Below are 19,385 nucleotides of genomic sequence, written 5' to 3' on the forward strand. Positions count from 1 at the left end.
CAAAGTGTCCCACTCTAATCAGCTAATTAAGCCATAACACCTGCAAAGGGTTCCTGGGCCTTTAAATGGTCTCTCAGTCTGGTTCAGTAGGAATCACAATCATGGGAAAGACTGCTGAATTGACAGTTGTGCAGAAAACCATCATTGACACTCTCCATAAGGAGGGAAAGCCTCAAAAGATAATTGCAAATGAAGTTGGATGTTCCCAAAGTGCTGTATCAAAGCACAAGCAGCAGGGATGACCGCAGCCTGGAGAGGATTGTCAGGAAAAGGCCATTCAAAAGTGTTGGGGACTTTCACAAGGAGTGGCCTTAGGCTGGAGTCAGTGCATCAAGAGCCACCACACACAGACGGATCCTGGACATGGGCTTCAAATGTTGTATTCCTCTTGTCAAGGCACTCCTGAACAACAAACATCAGAAGCGTCTTACCTGGGCTAAAGAAAACAGAACTGGTCTGTTGTTCACTGGTCCAAAGTCCTCTTTTCTGATGAGAGCAACTTTTGCATCTCATTTGGAAACCAAGGACCTAGAGTCTGGAGGAAGAATGGAGAGGCATGCACTGCAAGATGCTTGAAGTCCAATGTGTAATTTCCACAGTCTGTGTTGATTTGGGGAGCCATGTCATCTGCTGGTGTTGGTCCACTGTGCTTCATTAAGTCCAGGGTCAACGCAGCTGTCTACCAGGAGATTTTGGAGCACTTCATGCTTCCTTCCACAGATGAGCTTTATGGGGATGTTGACTTCATTTTCCAGCAGGACTTGGCACCTGCCCACACTGCCAAAAGCACCAAAACCTGGTTCAATGACCGTGGGATTAGTGTGCTTGAGTGGCCAGCAAACTTGCCTGACCTGAACCCCATAGAGAATTTATGGGCATTGCCAAGAGAAAGATGAGAGACATGAGACCGAACAATGCAGAAGAGCTGAAGGCCGCTATTGAAGCATCCTGGTCTTCCATAACACCTCAGGAATGCCACAGGCTGATAGCTTCCATGCCACGCCGCATTGAACCAGTAATTGCTGCATAAGGGGCTCAAACGAAGAACTGCTTATACTTTTCAGAGGTCTGATATTGTTCTATGTACAATCCTTGTTTTATTGATTGCATGTAATATTCTAATTTTCTGAGATTGTGGATTTGGGGTTTTCATGAGTTGTAAGCCATAATCATCACAATTATGACATATCGTGGCTTGAACTATCTTGCTTTGCATGTAATGAGTCTATCTCGTATATTAGGTTCACCTTTTAAGTTGCATTACTGAATGAAATGAACTTTTGCACGATATTCGAATTTTTCGAGTTTCACCTGTAATGTAATCTAAGAGATTGTTTGGTAATATTAATTCCCAGGCCAAATGTTTATGCACATTGTTTTTTCTTGAAGGTTAAAACAATATCTATGACTATTCTTAGTATTGCTTGTACATGCAGCCAATGAGAACACTGTGTAAATAGAATGAATTTATGTGGGATTCTTTTTGTTGTTGTTGCTAGCTAGCCAGTCTGATATGATGATGAGGGGTTTTTTTTTGGTTGCTTAGAGACCAAACTCATGTGTGAAAGAAGGGAAAGTTGTGATTACATTTGATGAAAACTTCACTGTAGCTACTCAAATAAAATAATGTACATAGAGTTTTAAGAAAGTGAGATTCAAGTTCCAACATCTCATGAGATCTACAAAGGCGACATAGCAGCAAAAGCTACTAAGGTCACATGCAAATTTTCTCCTACTTTATTATCCACTTTCTTGTGTTGAGGTGGAAAATTTAATTTAGTTGAAGCAAACTTGCAGAGAAGCAAGGGAGCAGGGCAGAGGTGGTATTCAGCAGGTTCTGATCAGTTCTGGAGAACTGGTAGCGGAAAATTTGACTAGTTTGGAGAATGGGGAAATACCTCCTCCGACTGGAGATTTTACAGTATCCTTCCCCTGCCATGTCCACCAAGCCATGCCCACAGAACCGGTAGTAAAAAAATTTGAATCCCACCACTGGAGCATGGGAATACTAGGATTTTGGGGTGGGTAGTGGGGGAACAGGCTGTGTACATTTTTGGCTTTTGCTCAGCAGGCTAAATGCCTGAGGTTCCTGTTGTCTTCTGTTGAATAATGGTATTCAGCTTGAAGGCTAAAAGTATAGTAGGGTTGAGGACAAATCTGAAAGCTGCCATCAACATACCTGCAGTCTGGCCCATCTGTAGATCTTCCATTAACTGTGAAAACATGCAGGGGGTTATAACAAAATTCCACTGAATACATTCAAAACTTTTCCATGGTGTCAACAGTAGTAATTACACACAATAAGGAGCCTGCTGATTTCTGTAGACTTCCCCTTGTTAGAATTAGATTGGAAAGTGAAAAGTCATTAAGTCTATAGTTTCTATTCTCTGTTTTCACTGGATTGTTCACTGCTGGCTCCCCAGTTTCGGGAATCCTGTTTCTAATCCTGTAGACCTAATCATTAAACTACAAAAGTATTATGACTTTATATCCATGCTAGTTTGCTTTTGTGTGTTATTTTAATGAAACAATACTGTCTCTTATATACTGGATTTCTGAACAATTAAAATAATATAAGTTATGATGGAAGGTGAATCACAACAGAAAAATTGATACAAGGAAGGATTAGCAAGTCAGTAGAAAGATAGTTATGGAGCACCAGACTACTGTGAATAAGTCTGAATCTTCCAAGACAGACTGGTTATATTGAAGAGGCTTGAAGAAGTTTGCAGATGTCATCTTGGAGGTCATTCACATGGATCACATGATCAGCTTAGTGCCAGAGGATTGGAAGAGGGCAAATGTTGTTTGTACCTTTAAAAAGATGGAAAAGAAATAACTTCCAAACAAATCATCATCATATCAATTCTAAGCAAAACTGTGGAACAGTTGATTAATCAGTTTGTGAGGATTTAGTCAAGAATGCATTTCTTGAAGAAGCATGCACAGGTTTAGATACAGATACAGATAATCAGAGTTGGAAGGGACCTTGTAGGTCATCTAGTCCAACCCCCCGCCCAAGCGGGAGACCCTACACCATTTCTGACAAATGGCAGTCCAATCTCTTCTTGAAAGTCTCAACTGATGGCGCTCCCACAACTTCCGAGGGCAAGCTGGTCCACTGGTTGATTGTTCTCACTGTCAGTTTAAAAGAATAAATCATGATATAGCAATCTGCTCTCCCTTTTGAACTTAGTGACTAGTTTAGTTGACAATAAGGACATGGTACAATAAGCACTGTGAATTTTTATTTCAGCAAAGCATTTGATACATCTCCCATTAGACACTAATAGAAAAGATGACAAAATGTGGCCTAGAAAACAGTTATTACCATTTGATGAACAATACTCGGTAAGCTAAAAGTTACTCAATAACTACTATAGTGGTGTTGGCTACTCAGGTATTGAGTAACATAGTGCAGAGCTGTGTTTTTAGGCTCTGTGATAAAAGTATGTCTATGGAGATTCTCAGACATTCAGGTCATGATTGTTCCAAAGATGCTTTTTCAAAAGGTCAGAACCGAAGAAGCTTCTTGGATAAGAAGCAAAACATCTACAAGGAAAAACAAAGGAAGTCCAGTTACCTTTTGAAAAAACACCTTTGGGACTCCATGATAGAAATATTTAAAGTCTGAATGGCCATCTGTTATGGATACTTTGGATTTGGCACTACACTATTGAAATAGATGCTCTCCAAGATTGCTTCCACTGCTTATTTTCTGTTGTTCCATCTGGGGTCCTCTTTCTTTTATCTTAATTCTCACTTTCTGTCTCTTGTGCCTCTTGTGATCAATGGCTTATTTAAATGTTCATTATGAACATTTAAGCAAGCAAACTGGTATATAAGCAGGTTAGTCCCAAATAAACACCATCTGACATATAGCAATGAAATTGCACAAGGAATGAGAACACACATTTACTTCTAATTTTAGTTCTTGCCTATGTTCATACTTCTGATTCAGTCTGATAGCTGTTTGGAAACCTCTTAGGCTATGGGGGAAATTGCAAATTATGTCTTTGCTCACAGCAGTGCATCTTGATAGGTTCATTGTGAAAAAGAATCTTAAATAAGTTGTGGGTTTCCTGTTTGCAAATTCCTTTTTCTATGCCACCAGTTGCAGGATTGAAAAGAAAGAGAGGGTACCATTTTTCAGGTTTTCCCACTTGGAAGCATCTCTGCTACTCTGAAGAATTGATGTTATAATACTATTAGAAAGATTGGGCCATTTATTACTCATAATTAAGGAATTCTATGGCCACCAGCCACTATAGCAGATACTGCATGATTACAAATCTCTCTTTTTAGTGTATTGAAGGTAGTAAACTCTGATACTATTTGGAAAGAACAAATAGGTCAATGATAGACTTCTTTCTTACTTTCCCAAAGTTTATTTTAAATTGAAAAAACAAATCTTAAACTGACGCTTAAAGATACTACCTTTAAGTTCGTCTCATTCTTTCTCTAGGAGTAAAATAATAAATTGAAAATAATATTAAAGCAATATGGAAACCATGCCACATTAAAGGCAGAGATCCAAGACATTATGGCAGTATAGAAGAATGTTCATCTGGCTTTCTCAGAAGGATCTTGGTAATAGGCTTATCTGTAAAGGAAGTGATTTTATGTTAATTTGAGTTAATCTGTCTGGAACGTCTAGTGGGAAGAGTTGGATGTAAGGAAGGGATGCAGTCTGTGAGTTTGTTCAGTATTTGTATATACTATGTGCCCTTATCAAATACGGGGATGAAATAAGAGAAAGTTCACATTTTGTTCTATGGAGATTTCTGTGTTTGGGCACTAAACTTGTGAATAAAAGGACTAATCTGCTGTAAATATCTGAATAATGGATATAACTCTGTAGTGCATATGCTTTGTTTACAAAAGTCCCACTTCATTGTAATCCAGAGGAAAGAATTGTTTTTGTCAACCCCTGAACTAGGTAGACCAGTAGACGTGCAAATATCTACACTCTTAAATATAGCCCCAGTTAAAAGAAGCAGTAAATGAACACACATTTTATTCACAATTCAGAATAATGAGATAATATAACAAGTTAATGAGCTGTGGTGGTGCAGTGCAGGCTAACTTCTGCTGGTTGCCGGCCAAGTTCAAGTCTCACTTGGCTCATGGTTGACTCAGCCTTCCATCCTTCCGAGATCAGTAAAATGAGGATACAACAGATTGTTGGGGGCAATATACGGACTCTGTAAACCACTTAAAGAAGGCTGTGAAGCACTGTAAAGCAGTATGTAATTCTAAGTGCTATTGCTATTGCTAATAGGAAAAGATTCTTAAGTAAAAGACAACCCCACAATGTCAACAAAAATGAAACATGGCTTCAATAAATGACCAGAAAAAGCAAGCTTGTGCTTCTTTCTTTCACCATCTTGAAAAAAGAACTTCTCCTATTGAATTAGTTACCACTGTCAGAATAATAAACAAGATAAAATATTAAGGACTACCATCTATACTTTTTTCCAGGAGCTGGTTGATGCATCCTTCTGGCTATTCCATGTTATTTTCACAAACTTTGCTAGGAGTTTAATTATCTGATAATTTGTGGCTATATCTCTCATTAACCATGTTTTGTGTTTTTCTTTCCTTTCCTCCCTCGTCCCACTGTGTCTGTCTGTCCCTCCTTCCTGCACTAAAAGTGGCTGTTCCACTATCTCCAAGTTCCTCCTGCTGTTCTGCAATAGACCAGTTCCTGTCTAACCCTGAATATATTCTGTAAGTCTTTTATTTTATTACATAGGATTACACATACATGTTTGTGCATGTTTGTGTACTTATCATTTTTAATAAACTTCCGTAGCTTTTTCATCCTTTCATGCATCACAACTGGCATTTAGTTAGAAAAGACCCTGGAGAATTGGCTTATAGGTCTTCTGCTTCTCTGTGTTTCTCTTACAATTTCACCAGGAAGTTTATGGAAAATGAGATAGGGAGTGTCTGTCTCACTGAAGCAAAAGATAAATGAGCCATATCTAGAGCAACTTCATGAAACCAAATATTTCTAGGTGATCCTAAAAGAATACTAGGGAAATATAATAGCAGCAACTGGAGTATCAGACTAGGAAAGTGGCATCAAAATAACTGATGAACCTCAGTGTAATTTTGTATAATGACAGCTAAATATAAGAATAAGTGCCTGAGTTAACAGTGATTAGCCAGGAAAAAGGTCTTAGGGATCATGGTCTTGGATAATTCAATGAAAGCATCCATCAAAAGTTCATCCGCTGTGAAAAAAGGGAAATTCTGCCATGGGAAGGCAAAGAAGAAAAATGGAAACTACTGATATGTAATGCTTTTCTACTGATGTACTATGCAGGTCTGTATATCAAAATGTAGTTTGTTGAGCTGGAAAAATCAGTCCAAATAATGAAGAAATTAAAGCAATTCACCTGGAAAGAAAATCTTGCAATATACATCACCAAAGTGGTTGGCTTTAAAAAGACATTAGATTCATGGAACTTAATTTTAATAATGGCTACCGATCTTGGTGACTTTATAGGACATCCCGGCTGAAAAATAGGTTGCTGGGGGACATAAATGAGAAGATATTTTTGCCTGCATAGCCTGCTTGTGGCTTCAATGACAGCCTGCTTGGCCCCTGGGAAATAAAATGCTGTTCCTTCAGTAAATGTGTTTTGTCATTTGTCCCACCATGCCAGTATTTATTCTGGTCTTTCTGTGGCTCTCCTTGACAAAGCAAGACAGGAAATTATGTAGAATTTATTGCAAATTATAAGATGTGTCAATTTCTAACAAATCCAAAGGACAAAACAAGTGACAATTGCTTTTATTGATACTTCTGGCCCTGAGTAAGTAGAGCAATAAGAATAAGCTATTCTGACGCACCAATCTTTCTTCTGATGTGATAAACAGTTTTATCATATCGGAAGAAAAGAAAAGGAAGGAAGGAAGGAAGGAAGGAAGGAAGGAAGGAAGGAAGGAAGGAAGGAAGGAAGGAAGGAGTGTTTTTTTATATATATTTTTATAATTTTGTTTGTCCAGCTGTCTTTTCAGTAGAATAAAGATAATGAATTTTATTGGGGATACAACAAAGCAGAGAGTGTAAAGTTGATTATCTCTCTGGATAGATTGATGGATTTATTTGTTTGTTTATTTACCTGTCCTGGAATGTCACACAAGGAAAGTAGGAATTTTCTGCAGAGATGCAACTAAGTGCTATTTGTAATATAAATCCCATCCAATTACCTGCCTCCCAAGTTGTCCACCATTTTTATTGAAACCTGTTTTATATGGTTTTTACACTTGAGAAAATATCTGAAACATAACTTATACAACAAGAGCCCTTAAATTAAAAAAGAGATATCTGAAAAATGACAACTTTATTGCTAATATGGATAATGGAAGGCAGTTAATTAAATGATATTGTCCATATATAGTGTTTCCTATTATGGAAATAGTCTCCACTGAGTATTTTGGATATCATGTTTGATGTCTAGGAATATCTTGATATCATAATGATTACAAAATAAAAATATGGGATGGTAGAAATATTTTAAAAAGAGAAGTCTCATCTCCCCCACTTCTACCCTAATTTTTGTGCATTTGAAATGAATGACACTGAATTAAGAGAAACAAGCTGAAAAGAGAGACGATTGCTGAGAGAGAGAAGCTAAAACAAGCGGTGAAAAATTTGATTAAAAAGTCATGATTTCTTTAGAAATGTTTTTTATTACTCCAAAAACTGGAACATGGAGCCATTAAATGGAAGATTGTGGAATAAAGTACATCTTCACACAGCAGTTAATTAAGCATGGATTTATTAGAGAGGATAGAATTTATTGTACACTTTGGGACTTTTATAATGGAAAATAGGCTAAAAGAATAAAACAATAAAATTTAGAACCATTTTTTCTTTCTGTGTATCTGTTATCAAATGGTCAGAGTGTTGTCATTAGATTGATTCAAGGTATAATGTCAGATCAGTTCTTAGCAAAAACATATGCCTGTTTCATTTTATCTTTTATGAGATGGAAGATACTTTCACTTCTTTTCATTTTGAATTTCTTAATGTTCTGTTCTATTCCTCATACATACCACTCTCTGATAAAATGGAGTTAGGACTACTAATATATAGATCTCAACAGCTGAATAATATGTAAGAGAAAAAGAAACATGGGGCAGACTTGGTTCTCCAAATTGACCTGAAGCATTAAAACAATTGAAAATCGATCCCAGCAAAGAAAATTGTGAGTTACATGAACTACTAAAGTAAAATACTGTGGACATAATATATTTAGTTTTCAGCAAAGCATTTGACAAAGTAGACCACAACCTACTTCTTAGTAAGCTAGAAAAAAGTGGAATAGATAGCACCACCACCAGATGGACTTGCAACTGGCTGGCAAACCATACTCAGTGAGTAGTCCTTAATAGGTCTAAGTCTACATGGAGGGAAGTAAGCAGTGGGGTTCCGTCTTAGGCCCAGTACTCTTCAATATCTTCATTAACATCTTAGATGAGGGAATAGAAGGGGAACTTACCAAATTTGCAGATGATACTAAGCTGGCAGGAGTAGCTAACACCCAAGAAGATAGGCTCAAGATCCAGGGGGATCTTGACAGACTAGAACACTGGGCCGTATCTAATAAAATGAAATTCAATATAGAGAAAAGTAAAATCCTACACTTAGGCAAGAAAAACCAAAAGTACACATATAGACTGGGTGAAACCAGGTTCAATAGCAGTAACTGTGAGAGGGATCTTGGAGTCCTAGTGGACAACCAGCTAAATATGAGCCAGCAGCAGCCAAAAAAGCTAATGCAATCCTAAGTTTTATTAACAGAGGGATACAATCAAGATCAAGGGAAGTACTAATACCACTCTATAAAGCCTTAGTAAGACCACACCTAGAGTACTGCATCCAGTTTTGGTCATCACATTATAAAAAAGATGTTGAGACTCTAGAAAAAGTACAGAGAAGAGCAACCAGGATGATTAGGGGACTGGAGGCTAAAACATACAATGAACGGTTGCAGGAACTGGGCTTGGCTAGTCTAGTAAAGAGAAGGACCAGGGGAGACATGATAGCGGTCTTCCAATATTTGAGGGGCTGCCACAGGGAGGAAGGGGTCAAGCTATTTTCTAAAGCGCCTGTAGGCCAGACAAGAATAATGGAATGAAACTGAACAAGGAGAGATTTAACCTGGAAACAAGGAGAAACTTCCTGTCAGCGAGAACAATCAACCAATGGAACAGCTTGCCCTCGGAAGTTGTGGGAGCGCCATCACTTAAGACTTTCAAGAAGAGATTGGACTGCCATTTGTCAGAAATTGTATAGGGTCTCCTGCTTGGGTGGGGAGTTGGACTAGATGACCTACAAGGTCCCTTCCAACTCTGATTATCTGTTATCTGTTTCAAATATTTAGAATGATAACGATGGGCTATAAACAAATAAATTCAGCAAGTACCATACCTAAAATATACAACAATCACCATCTGATTCACTTTCGTTGCAGAAGAACTATAAAGAAAACCCATTTAATGACATCAGGTACAGCCACCAGTCTTAGTTTTGGAAATGAAGACATAGAAGTAGTGGTTAGCTTCTGCCTTAAAGGAATTAACAGTCAAGAAATATGCCATGGATTAGCTCCTCATGGGATATTACTGAAGACCTTAGAATTTTTTTTCAAATGTTGTGACATTTCTAGACCTGCAAAGAATGAAATTGTAGTTTTCTATATGATGTTCCATGCATGCAAAAGTTAGACTTTGAAAAGCAGGATAGAAAATGTATTGGAACTTTTTAAATTTTATCTTGGAAAGGATTCTTGACAATACCATGATGAGTCATAGAAAAAAACAAATGGAGCATAAAACAAATAAATCCAGAGTTACCAGTCAAGGCACAAATGACCAGCGCAAACTACCATAGTTTAGGCTCACTATGCAAAAACCTAGTACCCTTGAGAAATCCATAATGCTCAGGAGAGTGTAAGGAAATAGAAATGAGAGGACAACCAGCAGCAAGATGGATGGATTTGATAAAAACAAATGCACCATTAAGAGACCAAAAAGGTCAGGGTGAGAATAGATCATTTTCAATGTTTTTATTTATTGATTTGATTTATGTACCTGCCCAGAGTCACATATTGAGATGGACAGCTATAGGAATCAAATTATTAATTGATTTGATTTGACTTAATTTGATTTGTATGGCTGCTCAAGATCATTTGTTGAGATAGGTGGCTGTAGAAATAAAACAAAATAAAATCTTGAAGAAATATTTTATTGGTCACTGAGTTGACACCAGAAGTGGTATTCAGCAGGTTCTGACAAGTTCTGGAGAACCAGTAGCAGAAATTTTTAGTAGTTCAGAGAACTGGCAAATCCCACCTCTTACTATAGATTTTACAGTATCCTTCCCCTGCCACGCCCACCAAGCCACACCCACAGAACTGGTAGTAAAAAAAATTGAATTGACACTAACTTGATGGCACTTAATCTATCAATATCACCACCAGTGATTTAGATAAAATATTTTAGTAGAGACAAAATTATCTATTTTATAAGAACCCTTTAAAAGAAGGCTAAGAAGGGAGGGAAGGAAGATGCACTGATGCTTCTAATCTATCTGGTCAATCTTTGCTGGAATGTTCACTGTATGCAGAATGGAGCTGGAAGGGACTTTACGATCTCTGTTCTGTTAAATAATTTTTTGCTTCTTCATCTATGGTTCGTCATGGCCTCGGATCTGCCATCTTGCAATGACAGACATTTCCACGTTGGGTTGTAGGGGTTTCCCTTCATTGCAGTGGGCAATCGCCTTTCCCTAGCTGCCCCCTGGGCTTCTCCTCTAATCCACTTAGCTCTCCAGGCTTACCGCATCCCCTAAGGGTCCCAAACATGGATCAATCAGGCTCCAAGAATGGAGACTGTTCTTTTTCTGCCCACCTCGCCTTGGCTCCCCCACCGGAAGCACCACAACTTTTGAAGGCTGTTCCACTGGTTAATTGTTTTCACTGTTAGGAAGTTTCTCCAATCTAGAATTTCAGCAAAGATTGATGAACCCAGGCAAGTTACAGTATGTACTCATTACAAAAAAGCAGAGATTTAGAAGGAAAAACTGCCCGAATAGATTAGAAGCATCAGTGTGCCTTCTTTCCTTTCTTAGCTCTCCTTCAGTGTCAGGCTAACACAATTGCCAATCAAACAGGGGGAAGAAGAGGAGAGACAAGATCTCTGCCTGGGAGCTCAGCATGATGGTCTAGGCAGAGGGTGGGCAACCACGGCCCGCTGGCCACATCCGGCCCGCTGGCCTTTTAATCCGCCCGCCCAAGACGCCGAAGACAGAATTAAGGTTTGATGTGAATGATTGAATGATTGCATTCATTTGATTTTGACTTGTAATGACAGGCATTTCGACACCAGGTGGCGCCCGTCTGTCAAATTTTAAAAGTCAATGAGGCCCCGAGCCAAAAAGTTTGCCCACCCCTGGTCTAGGCAGAGCGAAATCCCAAGATGAAAAGCAAAGAATGAAACTAAAGGCAGCAAGAAAGAGGCAGCAAGAAAGCAGGCAAAAGCTGAGGCAATGGGTATGGGGTTTTTTTGTTTTTGTTTTTGAGGGGAACGTTCTTCTAGCCATTTCCCTTGTCTGTAGCAGCTGCAGAAGAGAAGAGTCAAACCAAGGCAGAAGCAAACAAACAGAAAAGGTGAAGAACAGAAATAGAAAATGGAAATTGAAATAAATACATAAATAAATAAAGACAGATTGAGCTGCTGAAAGCAGTTTGCTCTATAGCTGTGATGGCAAATCTATGGCATGTGCACCAGAGGTAGGACGCAGAGCCCTGTCTGCAGGTATGCGAGCTGTCGCCTCATCTCAGCTCTGCCATGCATGCACGCGCACCTCCCAGTGGCCAGCTGGTCTTCAGCTCTCTGCCGCGCATGCACGGGAGTGGGGCACATGTGTGGGGGATGCACACACATTGCATTTTGGGGGTTTGCATGCACTTATGGCACTTGGTGCTGAAAAGGTTAGCCATCACTGCTCTATAGCATAGGGATGCATAAATTTTAAGAAAAAAATGAAGTTTGGCAAAACTCTAGACATATAGAATAGAATGATATGAAGATTCAATGAAATTTTAAAAAATCTAGTGTAGATATAGGGCCTAGAAAAAGTAGATGATTATAAGATAATATTGTAAAGCATTAGTTTCTGAAATAATTGAAGGCATTTATAATTTACAATTACTTTTCTTTTTGCTAGGGGGGATTTCCTTATTCTTGTAAAATAATGTTACCCATCAATTGAAAGGAAATACAAAATGTAAAACAGAGAAGCCAACCAACTGTTCAGGTTTCCATTGCTTTTGTATTTACTAAATATGATTAGTTGTGATTCAAAAAAAAAAAAGAACCTGTGAGTAGATGAACTTTTGTGTGATACTTAGAAAGATAAAGGAAATGCAAAGTAATCAAGCAACCGATCACTTTTTTCCTTTTTTATGAGTCAATCAGAACCCTTTTCTATTTATTCTATTTCTATACTAAAGCATATCAGCAATGAGAGGAGCAAAAGTATGCTCATCCCCATAGAAGCAGTAGTAAAAAGATATTTTGATGGGAGGAGAATGCCATATGCAAAAGTAGACTGCAGAATATACAGATAAAAGAAAAATGGTCTCAAAAGACACGTAAGAGCTCCTTATTGATGAGAATTGTAGCCATAATCAGGGGAAAACATGAACTAAGCCCTGTGGGGCGGTCTTTTAAGTACAGCTCCGGAGTTTCAGGAGATTGCAGTAATGGTGAAACAGATAGTGCCAAGTCTGGAAATTATATCTAAAGAGTCCTCCTCAAAGCATTACCTAAAAGTGCCTGTTAATTGACATTTTTAGGAATTGAGTATTTTTTCCTAGAGTATTGAGTACTAGAAAGAGAGTATTTCTAAATGCAGGGTTAGATCTTTCATGGATTAGATTCCTAAGTGTAACATTATTGCTTTAGAAAAGACACAGGCTGTGGAGGACAGAGAACTTGACAATTATACTATTCATCTCTGAAACCTACTAGATATAGGAAGGAAGGTGGCTAAGTGGAACAGTATATATATTTGGTTTTCATTGATGGTGGAATTGAAATTCATTACTATGCAATAAGTCTCCAAATCAGATCTTGACATACTATAGTTATTAATATTTATTTTCTTCAACCAGTACAAAAACAAAGGAAATAAAAAATGGTAAACATGTAGGAAAAATCTTTAATAGAACAAAGTTCTGGTCATACTAGTCAGCAATTTTGACACCAGGATTGGTACCAAGGATTATGTATTTAAGAACAATGTAGCTCTTACCTGTTGTAAATCCAGAAACATTTCTCTCTTTAACTCTAGAGATAGAGGAGTTAATTTTGCAGAGTGATGCTTGACTAAGTTAATAACTTAGATATGTTAATCTTGAATTGTATCTAGGACAGTAAGACCTTGAGAAATTGCACTTTGTGGTGTGCCCTTGGAGTGTTTTTTGTCTTGACCATGCATGATTTCATTACAAAAATGTTGGCCAAATTAATCTCTTTTCTACTATTTCCAGGGAAATTCTTGGAGGACTTCTATCTATTTCCTATTTTGTAGGCAGAATCCCATTTCAACTAGGGATCATGTTTATTCACATTAAAAAGAAATCTAGAGAACTAGAATAAATTCCATATGCTTATCTGAACAGATGTTGGTGGTCTGTTCACCATATTGTTGTTTCCATGTTAAAACATCTTTATGGGATGATGGATTTGAATCAAAAACACATTCTATGATTTCCATTAACAAACTCTTAATGTTAAGAATACCAGATCATATTTTTTTAAACTTCAAAGGCAGTGTGTTGATTAGACTCCAGCAGAAATACATTCATGTTGCTAAGGCAATTTAAGAACAGAGTGATTCATCTTAATAGGGAATTAGCAGTACTAATTATGATCAAATGATTAATGCTGACAGTCTGCAAAGAAAACATGGATAGGGAGGGGTAAAGGGAGCCGTGATTGTGGGAAATTGCCAAGTACATAAGTGAGGGATCATCAAGCTCATTCAAGGCTGATAAACATGTAGAATGTTTTAATACATTATTTTCACAGAATCCTTGTGAAAACTTTATTAGTGGAAAAAGAAATATGGAGAGAATAAGTTTAAGTTTTAATTTATAAAGCAGAAGCTTTCTATGCATATTACAGTGTTTAGTTGTATGTGGTATTTTGTTGATATTCCAACAGTTGAATGCATCAGCAGAATTTATTGGAAACATGTAATAGGAATCTTAAGCATTTATTAAGAAACATTTAGCAGGTTATCTGTTACTGAACTATATGGCTCTCCATCCATAATTTCCTCCTGAAGCACAGTTTATATTTATGAGACAATTTAATTCTTCTCTTACTGCATATCATAAATCTTTTCTGGATAGTTTGAGAATGTTGGGTCTCAGGAGTAGGAGATACAGGAAAATTATGTCGCATGAATGAAAATCCACTCATTCAGCATCAAGTTGTGCTGTTTGATATTTACTTCTATCATCTCAGTCCCTGGTCAGTGATGGTGCAATCAAAAGAAATGATGTTGTGAAATTGGACTGAAGCTGCCATATCTAAAGATGTAGCAAACACATAAGTATGGTGGACAAAAGCCAAAACAAGATCCCTTAGGGGAAGTAGTTAAGAAGGAACAAATTGTTAAGAAAACAAAGGAAACATGTCACCATAATCAGAGAAAAGAAATTGGGCATGAGCACATGGAAAACCTATCCCCAAGTCCCATCAACAGCAACCAGACTTAAAAATAGCAATGCAAGGACTTTGGAGAATAAAAGAGGTCCTGAAATCTGCCAACTTTTGGAGTTATCTTAGAATACAAACTTGACAGCTTCCATCCCTCTGGCTATTGCTTGCTTGCATGTTGAGAAGAATGTGAGTGAGTGTGGATAAGTGTGTGCATGTGAGAAAGAGTATGTACTGTATATGGAAAGCACCTTTGAGACAACCATGACTTGGATGATTGAGAATCTCCATAAATATTCTGTGTGGCTATTTTCCAGGACTGTGAGTAAGTGACCATTAGCTGAACCTGGGAGCACATATAATAATGTAACAGTCAGCTGATCTCAGAAACCTAAGACATTCAGAACAAGATACTGGATTATCTTTGAGGGACCAACAGCACTTCCTTTGAATTTCTGGGACTGGGAAAAACCAAGGGTGTCAGGAAGCCAGAAACTAATTTTGCCTTCTTGGAGTTGCCACTCCCAAAAGTTGAGGATTTACTATCCTGAATCATACATACATTATTGACATCATATTGAGTCAATTGATGTTTTATTGAATGCAAACTGCTTAGAGTAGGTAGTTTATAAATAATTGCAATAAATACTCCTTGGGACTTTTAGGTAATGAGAATTAAATTGGTGAAAATCAGAATGCACAGGTATACTTAAGAAGTCTGTCTTGTTGACCTGAGGTCTATATCAAAACATTATTATGTATTTCTTCAATTTACACTCTGCCTTTTAAAGCAATTTGAGTTTTGAATTAAATTGAGGTGAAGAAAAAATGCCTTATAAACACACTGAGATTTTTGTTAGAATAATTTCCACTTTCCCCACTCAATAGAATCGCTGTAAGGACAATCCTGTTGGTCTCTAGTAGGCATGGGATTGGTCATGCAGTCATGGAATTCTATCCCTTCTTTTTCCATTGCATCTTTAATGCTTCAGACAGTAGAAGGCTACAATAAGGCTTATGCATAATCTGAGACTAGTACTCAATGTAAAACACTTGCTACAATGAGGGAATTCAAGATGTTTGTACTTCGTAATTCCAACTATATGAGCAGAGCACTATGTCAAATACATATAACCAGAATCTGAGAGAATCATAATGGATGTCATGAATAATCTTACAAGTTAGACTACATAGTACTTTTTTATCTACAATTTCATGCTATTCTGAATTAGTTCATAGATAAAGATTAACAAATTAATTATCTTATCTAAAATGGTATAGGTTCTCCTGCTTGAGCAGGGAGCTGGACTAGAAGACCTCCAAGGTCCCTTCCAGCTCATTCTAGGCTAAAAGAAATAACTGAATCTAAATAACAACTAGCTTTTAGGAGGTGATTGAACTTGAAAGTTAAGAAAACTATGATATTTTTAACATCAGAAATGCAATAATTCAATTTGTTTCTTGATTTTGGTTTAACCATTAGTACTTTTGGCAACCATAGCAGGTTTTTTTAAAAGAACATTTACTTGACTAACTGCACAACTTATTGGCTACCTTTTTTTTCCCAGCAGTGATAATTTCTTAAACTTCCTTTTACAAAGTGTGCTCTTGAACACTCCTTAGAAGCTGTTGCTTTATAATAGTTATTTTCTACTTGTAATGTACCATTCTAAACATGTTGATAAAATTTGAATCAAGTGTGCTGTGGATGTTACAATGTTACATGCTAAACTAAGCTTTGATCTCAGTAAAAATTTAGTAAACAAGTCAGAAACAATACTATTTCATATTCTTAAGTATAGCCCAGAACTCTCTTTGAGCTTCTTTATCTTGGTATGGTTGTCTATTGTGATGGAATGTGCACCTGCAGGAGCAGAGGGGGCAAATTTTGGCCACAGAAGAGCTTCTCAGAAGGAGACCCATATCATTGAAATTAAAGTCTAATGATGGTATAGTAGCAATATAACATGATATGAAAAGTTAATGCAATATGAATGTAAATTTAAGAGGAAAAGACTATAGATATCGTGCACAAGACATATGTACCAACCGACACACTGTACAATTGAAAGAAGGTTTTATTTGTTGTTTTGTATATTACATTTTGTGTTTATGTTTGTTGTTAAAAATAAAAAACTTTTTTTATAAAAAAAAGAAGACCTATATCAAGAAACTGCTCAGTCATATGCTGGCAGGGGGAAGTTCAGTGTAACTATACCCTAGAATCTTTCAGGATATATCTAGTAAGTTAGAAAGTTATAGTTTTAGTTCAGCAAGATTCTGTCCATTAGGACTAAGCAAATATAAATATTGATCTTGATGTCTGGACTAGGATCTGACATACATCTAGTATTGATGTCTATAGATAGAATGGAAAATACAGATTCTGATAAAAGTTGAATTTAAAAATTTTCAAATAAGTCGTGATCATGAACTGGGACATTTTCTGAATACTACAAAGATGAACTTTGTGGCCTGTAAACAGTTCTAATATTTACCCTTGCACCCTTGTTTCTGAAGTTAGATTCTGATAGCAAATTGTTCAAAGTTGTTGGTTAGCAGAAAAAAAGGCAACTTCTTAGATTAAGGCCATAGTTTTACCCCAATCAAAATTTAAATTGGAAGCCTTACCAGCAACCAAGGTTCAATGGCAAGTTAATATATGCTTCTAGTTCCAGACAAAAGTTGAGATTTCCAAAGAGATTTCAGCATCATACACCATTCAGGAAGATACTTAAATAAAAGACTTTCCTATTTTCACAGCACTTCTGACTGTTTATCCCAAACCAGGTTACTGAATGTACCAACCAATTCTCATCAGATACCTCCAAATACAACTGCATATTCCTGTCTCCTTGCCTCCTGGCTAAATATGGATTAAAGTCAACTGACCGAATGAGATTCTGGTTCTGGTGTTCAGGGACAAAGGCAGGGGTGGTGGGAGGGTATTTTGTCTTTTCTGATGGCTTTTCTGAGTTTGTCTATTTAGTATCTTGTATGCTCTTATCATAAATGAATAAAAATAAACTCCTAATGATTTTTGTTGAGAAATGTGGAAAAGTGTGAGCAGGATAGAATCACACATTCTTATGCAAAAAAAATAATTGTATTTACCGAAGCATTGAAATGATAAAGAAGTGAAGCATGCCTCCCAAGAGGTAGACAAGTCAATATATCTTTTTCACTGAAGTGCACTTGAAAAGAACTGTTTCTCCATCAGAAGCCTCACACAGACGAATACCAGTGGAAATAGATAAGAAATTATTTGGCTTTGTGGTTCTGCAATGTGACAGTCAGAATGGAAATTTCTCCATTCGCTGAAATTTGGACGATCAACTTTCTCACAGAGTTGGAAATATGTCAGTTCCTGCAATCCTCACAACTTGTTTGTTTTTGTTTTATCTCCAGTCTGGTTAAGGAGAGGCTAGTGTGTTTATATCAGTAGCTAAACATTTAACATGCTAGAGCAGTAGACTAAAGGATTCTCCATCTGCTTGAGCTCTGTCTTCCTGGTGAATCGTGGTGCAGATGGCAGCACCATTTTCAGAGCTATAAACAGTATCATTGTCATAGCTCTTTGAATGGTACTGCCGTATGTACTGAAAAAACAGCATTTAAATGTACAAGGGTCTTGGGTCAACTGGATTATCTTCCTAAATAATGTGGAATCCTAAAGTGGGACTGAATACTCCATTAAACTTCAGAGGAAATACTCCAAGGATTTTTTTCATTTGTTTAAATGAACTGCAATGCTGTTACAGTGAGTTTATCAGACACATACATATGTTCTGATCCATGGATGGAACAGCCACAAGAAGAAAATAGCAGGAGATGGTTTGTAGGAATGACATTGTCCAAGGGGTAATCTATCTCATTTTTTGTATGTGTGTGCAAATGTGTGAGATAATTCTTTTCAATAAAGCAATGGGCCAAATCTATTCTTCTGTCTGTTTATCCTAGGGAATAACAATACCCATAATCTGTGCTGCAAACACAGGAAAAAAAAACATTGAAAAGTAAAGAGCTCTTCTGAATACAGAGACAAGACAGAACAAATATTTTTTTTCAACAAATAGAAACATTCATTACATTGAAAGAAAAATGTAAGCACTATCATGACATACAGTATATTTCAAAATAAAATTCCAATGTTTTAGATTGGGAAATGTAATTTCAAGGAGTGTAATTTGAGAAAGCCCGAAGTTGTTCAAAGTTTTAATATGCCTCTAAAGTAGAAATTGAGAAGCTAAAGGAACTATATTAACTTAACATTGACAAAGTAGGATAGAAATTTTCAAATGAGGCTTCAGGGCTTGAAAAAGATCTGATCACCGTTAGTAAATCTACTGGCTCTTTTCGTTCTATGAAATAAAATGGTAAAGTGAAAGAACACAAGAGGACCACTTTAGTCTAACAGTTAAGGCATCAGGTTAGAAAGCGGAAGACCATGAGTTCAAGTCCTGCCTTACCCATGAAAACCAGCTGCATGACTTTGAGCCAGTTACATACTCTCAGCTTACACAGAATTGTTGTGGGGAAAATAGGAAAGAGTACTATGTGTACTGTGTGTGTTCATCGCCTTGAGTTATTTGTAAATAACAGCAGGGAATTAAAAAAAACAATAACATGTTAAT

At 37.1% G+C, this 19,385-nt stretch overlaps 1 protein-coding gene across 3 annotated transcripts in view; it reads left to right on the forward strand.

Annotated features, from left to right (window-relative positions):
• HTR4 (5-hydroxytryptamine receptor 4) overlaps positions 1-19,385 on the forward strand; it is a 257,825-nt gene that overhangs the window by 210,865 nt on the left and 27,575 nt on the right. The window contains exon 6 of one of the 3 annotated variants that reach the window (XM_087955475.1): positions 5,655-5,730. The exons of the other annotated variants lie outside the window; for them this stretch is intronic. Within the exon in view, the coding sequence (XP_087811601.1) occupies positions 5,655-5,715 (61 nt within the window). The 3' untranslated portion in view covers positions 5,716-5,730. The remainder of the gene's footprint in view (positions 1-5,654; positions 5,731-19,385) is intronic. 3 annotated transcript variants of the gene reach the window in all.

This window comes from Notechis scutatus, chromosome 2 (genome assembly GCF_049901735.1).
Source record: "Notechis scutatus isolate UNSWTSFEM ecotype Mainland chromosome 2, rNotScu1.2, whole genome shotgun sequence".
Taxonomy (NCBI): Eukaryota; Metazoa; Chordata; class Lepidosauria; order Squamata; family Elapidae; genus Notechis; species Notechis scutatus.